Source organism: Thermoascus crustaceus (genome assembly GCF_041956765.1).
Source record: "Thermoascus crustaceus strain CBS 181.67 unplaced genomic scaffold VTN00scaffold_7, whole genome shotgun sequence".
NCBI classification, from domain to species: domain Eukaryota; kingdom Fungi; phylum Ascomycota; class Eurotiomycetes; order Eurotiales; family Thermoascaceae; genus Thermoascus; species Thermoascus crustaceus.
Genome location: NW_027192533.1, coordinates 903485 through 912382, shown reverse-complemented (window position 1 = coordinate 912382; position 8898 = coordinate 903485). Strand labels below are relative to the sequence as shown.

Here is an 8898-nt window from a genome sequence, read left to right as displayed (position 1 = left end):
CCATCAGAGAAAAAGCAAAAGCAAAAAGCAAAACAACCTTAGACACCTAACCTACTCATACTCATAGCACCTTTGCCTAACGGCGGGTAACCTAGAAGTTAAGAGGCAAACCTTCCTACCCTCCTACCAGTCCAGGAACCTACCAAGTAACCTACCTGGGTACCCAGGTACCCTAGAGGTCTCCATAATCAGTATAACATTAAGTCATATATGGGACCTCCTAAGTTACCCGATCGTCGGGAAAGGGACCTGTACCTGGACCTGGACCTTAAGTTGGAAGGTTATCCATAATTAGGTACTTAAAAGTTACCTAAATCAGTACCTGAGTTTTTCCTGCTTGGAAATCACTACCCTCTTAGGTAACCCAGTAGAGTTTTTATCCAAACTTCAAGTCGAGTTCGAGACGAGTCGAGATCGACTTCGGCAGTTCGAAAGTTCATTCGGAATCGAAGTCCTGTCATGTCATATCCTGCCTTGACCAGCCTCAAGTCCTGTCTAGTCAGTACTGTCAGTAAATCCTGAACCAGGTTCACCCAGAACCTGGTTGACGATCATCATTGATTGAAGCCGGTTCGAGAGTCCGTATTCTCCCGAGAAAGGATATGGTGCGACAAAACTTGCTAAGCGCCAAACTCCAGACGCGCCATGCCCATCATGAAAAGCACGAACCACGTATGATGATCCATAAAATACGGAGTAATCATGGAGTGTCCCACGGGCGCATGGGCCGTTTTCGCGCGGAGTCCCCGTATCCATACTTCGTACTCTATCCCTACGTAGGTAGTTTTTCCGTCCCGTCTACGGGTCGTATGCGGGATGTGTGCATATGCCATAGAAACATACCTCCTGACATTTCTTAACTACCTATTTTTTTCTTTTATATTTCTTGAAATGCAGCGTGGATGAATATTGCTCGCTTGTTGAGCGATTGAAAAAAATCAAATATACATGCATTATTGTAACATATCCACTAGCCACCCCAAGACTTCCACGTTGAAGAAGATCTTAAGATACGAGATATGCAGTGATGCAACTAAATTAAGCGGGTCACTTAGGATCAGGAAGTACATGCGCTAATGCTAGATGATTACTTCATCATTTTCATGCATGTGTTAGCGCAAGTATGATGAGCTGTGCCTAGACTGCTTAAAATGGTGTGCTACGCAATAGTGGTACTAGTAATCCGCATAACTAGCAGTAGAAACTGACTACTGAATAGGTAATAAGAACAAATTACCTAAATGCATGTACCGTGGGGGTTAAGTTAAAGCCTTTTTCTTTTTTTTTCTAGATTCAAACACCGTATGTAGTCCGAGCGCCTGGCAGGTTTAGAAGAACATCGGCAGCAAGCTAATCGTCTAATGGGAAAAGAACCCCCCCCCCCCCAGTCAAGATCGCACGATACCAGTTTCGACCCTTTTCGAGTACGATAGGAAAAAAAAGTGAAATCAACCTTACTTGTTCAGTGGTTAGAACGGTGATATGAAATGCATGCCTATGTATGGTGTGGACATTATAATGATCTGCTAGTGCCTTTGCTGTACAGAGTTAAAGGTGCATGGGCTTAGACCCTTTTGGGTTCGCCGTTTGCGGTGTCCGACTCGGCCCCGGCCCCGGCCCCCGCCTGCGTGGTAAACTTCGTCAGGCTCAGGGCTGCCTTGACCCCTCAGCTTTCAGGCTTCACGAAGTGCGTCGCTAGTGTCCACTAGATCTCAGGGCTCAGACAAACTGAGTTGCCTAGAATGGATTGCTTTTTCGTTTCGACGTCAGACGTCTCCCCTAACCTTGGAACAGCCACCTGGCCACTCAGAGATGATGATCCTCGAAGGGCCTCGAAACTCGAAAGTTCGCCTGATCGTACAGGACCCAAGACACAGGCAAGCCACCCACGTTCCACGAAATTGTAAAAAAAAAAAAATCTGGCGCATGATCTGGAACCGCCCAGAGGTTCTTGGCCATCCCGCACTTCATTGGGTGTGCGGCACACGTCACGTGGAAACTGTCCCTTTCCAGGCTTAATGACTTAAACGGCCAAGAACAAAAAGGCGAGATTCGTGGAATTATGATTTTCCCAGCCCTACTTCAGAATCTTCTGGCGCGCCTGGATCTCGCTAAGGGTGAAAATCGGGCGGCCCCGGTTCGCTGGTACGTGAGACATTTAGTGCAGCTTAGCGTCACGTCGTCCCAACGTGAACGCCAACGGAAATTTGGGTATTACTCCAGACCTGCAACTATTTCTGCGTGGCCTCGAAAAGTCGGCATCGCGTCGAGGACCGGTGGGGCCACTCCGGAGCTTTCTTAGACCTTGAGAGACGTGCCTGTCAGGGCCGTATATACTCCGTGCTGCGTACTCCGTAGTCGTAGTATGTATTCTTCTATGTAGGTCTTGTGGCAGGGGATGACACTTGGAAGGCTTCCGGTGGCTTCCTGGGCGGCTAAAGGTTTCTCTGCACTTCTTCCGCGTGCTCGGAGAGACCTTGCCACTCTGGAGTCTGGGTGCGTTCTCCATGGGGTACTCCGTAAAGCTTCATGGCTCAGGAGGACTGGCGAGCGGCTGGCATGGAATGTCCGAACTTCGAGCGGCGGGGTTCGACGCTGGAGAGGATGAACTCCGCTAACTCTCAGGAACGGATCCGACTCCCACGACCAAGCTCGGACCGTACACCAGCAATCGGTGTAGAGAACGGGACGTTATGTCATCGTCGGCGTTGAGGACGGGCTGTTCTCGGCGGAAACTCGTTACGCGCTGACGGTCTTTATTTCGCAGGCACTAGTCCCAAGGGTAGGCCGTCTGGCCTCGTATCCCCACAGGCCAGCGTGGAGAGAGGTACGGAGGCCTTCGTGCGCGGTTTTCCCCGCGAGCCTCCAGCCTACGCGCCTGGGGAAGCCGGACGGCCCAATGACGACCAAACAAGGCAGCCGGGGTCCCCTGGAGAAGGGAATGGCTCGGGGCCAGCTGTCGGGGATCGTCCTCAGGCCCGCCGTGATCGATGGTCCCCGACGTCAAGGACGGCGCGCTATGACGAGTGCGACACAGGATGAGGATGGAGGTGAATCGTGCCCGACCCATGGGATGATCGATCTGGACATCTCCACAAAGGGCGGTGGAAACTGACCCTGTGGGCGATCCGGGCGGAGCGGTCGGCAGGCCTCGTTGTCTCGCCTTCTTATGAGCGACCATGTCCGGGTCTGGAGTCTGGAGTCCCCTTGGGGAAGATCAGATGTGCTGTCCCGTCTGCACTCCGTATTTTTTTCTTTGCGCTGACCGTCATCCGCGCGCCTCCCTCGTCATTCTCGCATTCCGTCGACGTGCGCCAGGGATAGACGGCTAGGTGGTCTCGTCCAGCGACGCGGTGGAGCTTCTCGACGAATCACCCCTGTCGCGTCGCCGGCGTCTGGTCGGCACTCCATTTGTCCGCCTCTTGGCTGTCTGCTAGCGGCTCCGACCACCGTGCTGGCGTTCCCAACCGGCCGTGCCTCTAACTGCCACTTAGGTTTGTCCGGCACATCCCCCATATCCCACATCTATCCTTATCCACCTCGTCCTCCGCCTGCACGCTTGGATATACATCTTATCGCCATCTCATCGTCATCACTGCTTCCACGACACCGCTCCTCTCCTCAACAAAACGGACTGCGAGCCTCGACGAGCTCGTGTGCGGTGGCCGATGCAGAAGACCTTCTGTTGAACCTCACCGCGTCAACATATCAAGATGCCCGGGATTCTGCCTATGAAGGTGATCAAGGTGGGCAATAGCAACCAGAGTCGCATTGCCCAGGCCTGTGATCGTTGCAGAAGCAAGAAGATTCGTTGCGATGGGATTCGACCGTGCTGTTCGCAGTGTGCCAATGTCGGTTTCGAGTGCAGGACGAGTGACAAGTTGAGCCGGAGGGCCTTTCCTCGCGGATACACAGAATCTCTGGAGGATCGGGTGCGGTGTTTGGAGGCCGAGGTCAGAGAATTGAAGGGGCTGCTGGACGAGAAAGATGAGAAGATCGACGTTCTGTCGCGGATGCGCTCCTTTTCACCTCAACAACAGAAGGCTTCCATGTCCCAGTCTCCGGCGGCGGCGGAGGAGACTAAATCAAACACTCAGGATGGCGGAGATGGCGTCATCCAAGTGCAGCATTCGTCGTCCCTCCTGAGGAACCCGACTTCCGAGACTCCCTTTACGGGACCCTCCAGCACCCGTGCCTTTGTTGGTAGGTTTCTCATTCCTGCGCTCAAATGTCGTCAGCAGGACGCTGATCAGTTCAGACACATTTACAAATAGACTTGAGGAACTCGGAAAGTCGTCCTCGACCTTCTCAACCCAAGCGTTGACCTCGTCACCTCCTATGATCGCTTGCCCTTCTCAGAACCAGCCCTTCAAGACGCCTCCTCGCCTCGTCTCCGACCAGCTCATCAACATCTTCTTCCAAGAGTGGGCGCCTCTCTACCCCGTCGTCCACCGTCCCACAATCCTAAAAGCGTATGATCACTACCTCCAGGATGCAGACTCGCTTCTGGGCAACAAGCATGTCGTGGCTCAATTGAACCTCATCTTTGGAATTGCTGCACTCTCCTCGACGGTGAGATTTGCTTCCCATTCCATAGCTATGGGAGTTCATGGCTAATTCTCCGTATAGTCGAGGACCAACCAAGATCCTGTTTTCTTCGAGCAGAATTGGTACCCCGCGCTGGAGTCATTGGCTGGGGACGTATCCGTCACCACTCTTCAGTGCTACATCCTCGCTCAGATATACTGCACCGCCAAGGCAGATTACAAGAGTCTGTCGCGGTATCGAGGTCTCGCTGTGGGCCTTTGCCATCAACTTGGACTTCACCAGAGCCAGAAGCGCTTTTCCCTCAACCCTCTCAACAGCGAAACTCGGAAGAAGGTTTTCTGGTGTCAATATGTTCTTGACCGGTACGGTAACAGAGGCTCCATTGGTGGTTTTTAGTCCTGCTAACGAGTCTGCAGTTTCTCTGCGGCGTTGACGGGTCTGCCGGTTCTGTTGCGCGAAGATGATATCCGTACCGAGTATCCTGCCGATGTTGATGATGAGAACGTCACGGAGACCGGATTTCTTCCCACGCTTCCGGGAGAATCAACGCGTCTCTCCAGTGCGCTTGCGCTGTTCGGAGCCTCGAGGATATTGAACAAGGTGCTGGAAGAACTATATCCCTCACCAGCTGGATACGAGATCCCAGTGTCGAAGGTGCAGGCTTTTGCGGAAGAACTGGATGGGTGGCTCAAGAACCTCCCTCCGCATCTGAGGTTGGAGTTTGCGCAGGACAAGCCCAGCACAAACGTAACCAGCAGCCGTTCACCCTTGCTCGTAAGTTCAATGGTCCCTCTCCACAGGAAATTCGAGATGCTAATTACCTCACAGTCTATGGTGTACTACTTCATTCGTAGCTTGATTCACCGTCCGGCTGTTTGCTTTGGCCAACCCCAGGTTGCTTCTGCTTCCGTTCTCGCCCTCTCCGACTCCAGCAAGCACATCATCCAGATCTTGCAGCTACTTGATGAAAGGCGGATGAGCCTATCTTTCTGCATGAGTAGGAAGGAGCTTGTGTTCCTTGCTGGCCTTGGTCTCCTGTGGCAGAACATGGGCCTTAAGCGCGACAGCAAGCTTGCGAAGGAGGGCCAGAAATTGCTTTCGGCTGTCATTGACCAGCTGGAATCGGAGTCCTCCCAAGCCGCTGCAGAGTTCAGTGTGATCGCCAACCTCCTCATATCTTTCGATGGCGGAAAGCGTGAAGCGTCGGCTAAAAGCCCTCGCACCCAGGAGATGCCAGCTCCGTCACCGAAGCCCAAGTCGCCAAAGAAGCAAATCCAGTCCTTGAAGTCGCGCGCGTCGATCAGCACACCATCCGGCCAACCGGCGAAGGTTGAGCAGCAGCAGCCGCCATCGCGCAGGGCAACCGTTACTAGCGCAAGTCCTCCCGCTTCGCATCGTCATATCCGGTCTTCCAGCCGGTCGAGCTTGCCGGGTACACAGCCTGAACAGGCTCCCACTTCTCAACCAACTTCGGACAAACCTAAGTCTGAAATGTCCATGGACTACAGCTTGGATTACTTCTCGATCGGTGACAACGTCAGGGCCGTGTCTTGCACCGACATCCCCAAGGCAGGAATGACGACAAGCGACTGGGAATTCGTTCTCAGTGATATGGACCGCGGCCATTCAAATATCTTTAATGGCATTTACGGCGGAAAAGAGTGTGGGGATGACAATGGTCCTTTTGCCTCTCTGACTGCCGAATTCCAACAGCAGCAACCACCCACCACTCTTTCAATGTCTGGGCACTCGAACGACGTTCATGATCTCTCTCCCGAGGCCTGGTCTGCCAGTAGTGGTGACTTACCGCACACTCAAGGAGCGGGCTCTCAAAGCGTACTTAGCTATTCGGAGGAAAGCCTGGGGAGCGCCGATGACGCCGGTCCACTTAACGACATCAATCTACATCAGGATAGTGTTAATCTGATGGATCCATTTAAAGGGATTATGATCCCGGCAGCTGATGATGACATTGATGACTTTGGGCTGGTCGATAGCTGGGATCGAAGGCAGGTCGTCTGAGTGCTTTTATATCTGAGGGGCGGGTCTTTGGTGCACGGGAGTTGTATGGATCTGACATCTGGGATGGCTAAAGGATGCTCGTGTTCTTGTCTTTTGTTTACCTGCGGTGATACCTGTGTCAATTGGTATGCGTCTGGTCTTTCGTGCCATTTGAGGCAGATGGTCACGTCAAGTGATGGATCTTGATTTTGAGCCTGGCCTGGTTTCATTTACGTCTTCGTTTGGCCTTTTGGACCTTTTTTTTTCGGTCTCCGTATGCCTATGTATAGCGAGTCAGCAAGTTAATTTCCAGGCTTGTCTTTGGACGAATGTTGTTATGTAGCTATTGCAGCATCCAATGTATGATATGATTACAATGACCTTTTCATTTGCATCTTTTCATCTTTACGAGATACTTGGTTGAGTCAACGGAAAATCGTCTTAATGTAGTGGACAGTACTGGTGCTCAAAATGGCAGATGCTGCCAGCACACTGCGCTAACCGTAGAACATTGTGCATGGCCATGCCCCCTGGAAGATCTCGCTGCAGATGGGACCCATTAGGTAAACCTTACTACCCCTTAACTTCTCCAGTACTCCACAGGCCCTCCCGAGGTCCTTCCCCCAGCGCCTGATTTCCCCCACCTTCCCCCCGCGGACAACGAATCAAAGCTCATGTCGCTATTGTTCGCAAACGGCTAGTGATACGTGATCTTTCGAGGACCGTGGACGGCATAATTAGTTAATAATTAATGAATTAATTATTAACCAAGTCCAAGGCCCGAGGGGAGTCTTAGCATATCTCCTACCTAGCCTGCCAAACCTTCAAGTTGGAACATACGGTCCTATTCCAACCAACTGACTCACTACCTAGCAGAGTAGGGTTCAAGTTGAGCCTTGGGTGCTTTGCCAAGCGACCTCTCCGTCTCAGATAGGGAAACAAGCGAGGCAAGCACCTTTGATAATGGGGTCTTGATTTGTTCCATCGCTGTGCTTCATTTTTCAGACAACAATCAAGTCAAGTCTTTCCCCAAATCTGGAGTGCCGTTGCCTTTAGTAAATCTGCTTTAGGTACTACACCTTGCTAGTCTGCCGAATCCAACCGATGCACTACTAGAGCTTCAATCAAGTTGTGTCTTGTTCTACAGTGTCCCTCGTTTCAGACAAGCAGGCACTTATCTTAATAATACGCAAGCAGGCAAGAAAGAGATTGGTTTTTGTACTGGGAATATTCAGATGTGATATCTCACCACCTAATACCTGGATTGTTAGTGGATGTCCTGATCACATTCTATTGCCTAAGGTTATTACCCCGGCTCCCGCATTCGACCTACATTTTCAACAAGGAAGTGCCGGTTCTCGCCTTGACTAGATACCCATCCTCCCTCCCAGCAACCTTTATCCTACATCATCCTACCTTATGTATGCTACTAGGCCGCTATGAACTGAACGAGCCATTCGATCGACCCGACACTCCCTTTTGTTCGCTTCTGATCTAACCTGTACACTACGTGTGAATGAATATATACAGAACTGTATATGTCTGGATAACTTACTCAAAAACGATCGGCTAAATCGACTCCAGTGCCCGGAAGTGTTCTTGTCTCAGCCATGCATCCATCTGCATCCAAGTAAGCTCCGTCCTCCAAGATCCAGTATTACTGAACTGACTTAACCTACAGGATACCCTCTTAGCTATGAGAAATCTGCTTGAGATCTCTAGCTAGAACTCTTTTTCTTGGGGATAGGTACATGCATGCCTCTTATTCACTTTCCCACCTCCCACGGCTTCTTCATACCCTCTTCATACTTTCCCCCGCGGAATCTCCACATCGTCGTTATGTGTATCGGCAAAAAACTCCTCCTCATATTTCTTCCACTCCGCCTCTGACAGACCCTCCGGCGGGTCGGGGCGCAGGTCGTGCTCACGGACAGTGATGTAGCCGTGCTTCTCGTACAACGGACGTCCCATGTCGGTGGCGTGGACCCAGCTCTCGAGGCCCCATCGCACGAGGGAGGAGCCATTCGAGGTGTACTGGTGGCCTGACGGGCGGGGTAAGGGCGACAATGGGGAGAAGGCCGCAGGCTTGTATGTCTTATGTGTCTTGAATATCCCCAATCTTCTCCCAGGTTCTTCTCTTCAGGCCCCACTTGAATGACATGACATGTTTCCCCTGTAATTTCAACAGATCGATCATCCATTGACTGATGCATACCAGTTTTTTCAACATCATCTTCGTCCTCCCGGAGCACCGCAACCGTGGCATCGGGACTGGCTTCTCGAACGGATCCCGTTCATAGAACGCCCACCTTTACCGCGCCCACAATCTTACTACCCCCCCCCCCCCCC

General features: G+C 51.9%; 3 protein-coding genes across 3 annotated transcripts in view; 2 read left to right on the top strand and 1 right to left on the bottom strand.

Moving 5' to 3' along the window:
- Positions 1-2529: 2529 nt before the first annotated feature.
- On the top strand, positions 2530-3042 carry VTN00DRAFT_9333 (uncharacterized protein; the record flags this gene model as incomplete). The annotated part of the gene is made up of 2 exons (XM_069436282.1): positions 2530-2701; positions 2768-3042. The coding sequence occupies 2 exons, from the start codon at positions 2530-2532 to the stop codon at positions 3040-3042; spliced, it is 447 nt and encodes a 148-aa protein (XP_069284918.1).
- Positions 3043-3713: 671 nt separating this feature from the next.
- Positions 3714-6570, top strand: VTN00DRAFT_9332 (uncharacterized protein; the record flags this gene model as incomplete). The annotated part of the gene is made up of 5 exons (XM_069436281.1): positions 3714-4203; positions 4259-4572; positions 4630-4910; positions 4965-5322; positions 5377-6570. The coding sequence occupies 5 exons, from the start codon at positions 3714-3716 to the stop codon at positions 6568-6570; spliced, it is 2637 nt and encodes an 878-aa protein (XP_069284917.1).
- Positions 6571-8352: 1782 nt separating this feature from the next.
- The window catches only part of VTN00DRAFT_9331 (uncharacterized protein), a gene marked incomplete at both ends in the record, with an annotated part of 1377 nt that continues 831 nt past the window's right edge, over positions 8353-8898 (bottom strand). The window contains one exon of the mRNA XM_069436280.1: positions 8353-8591. Within this exon, the coding sequence (XP_069284916.1) occupies positions 8353-8591 (239 nt within the window). The remainder of the gene's footprint in view (positions 8592-8898) is intronic.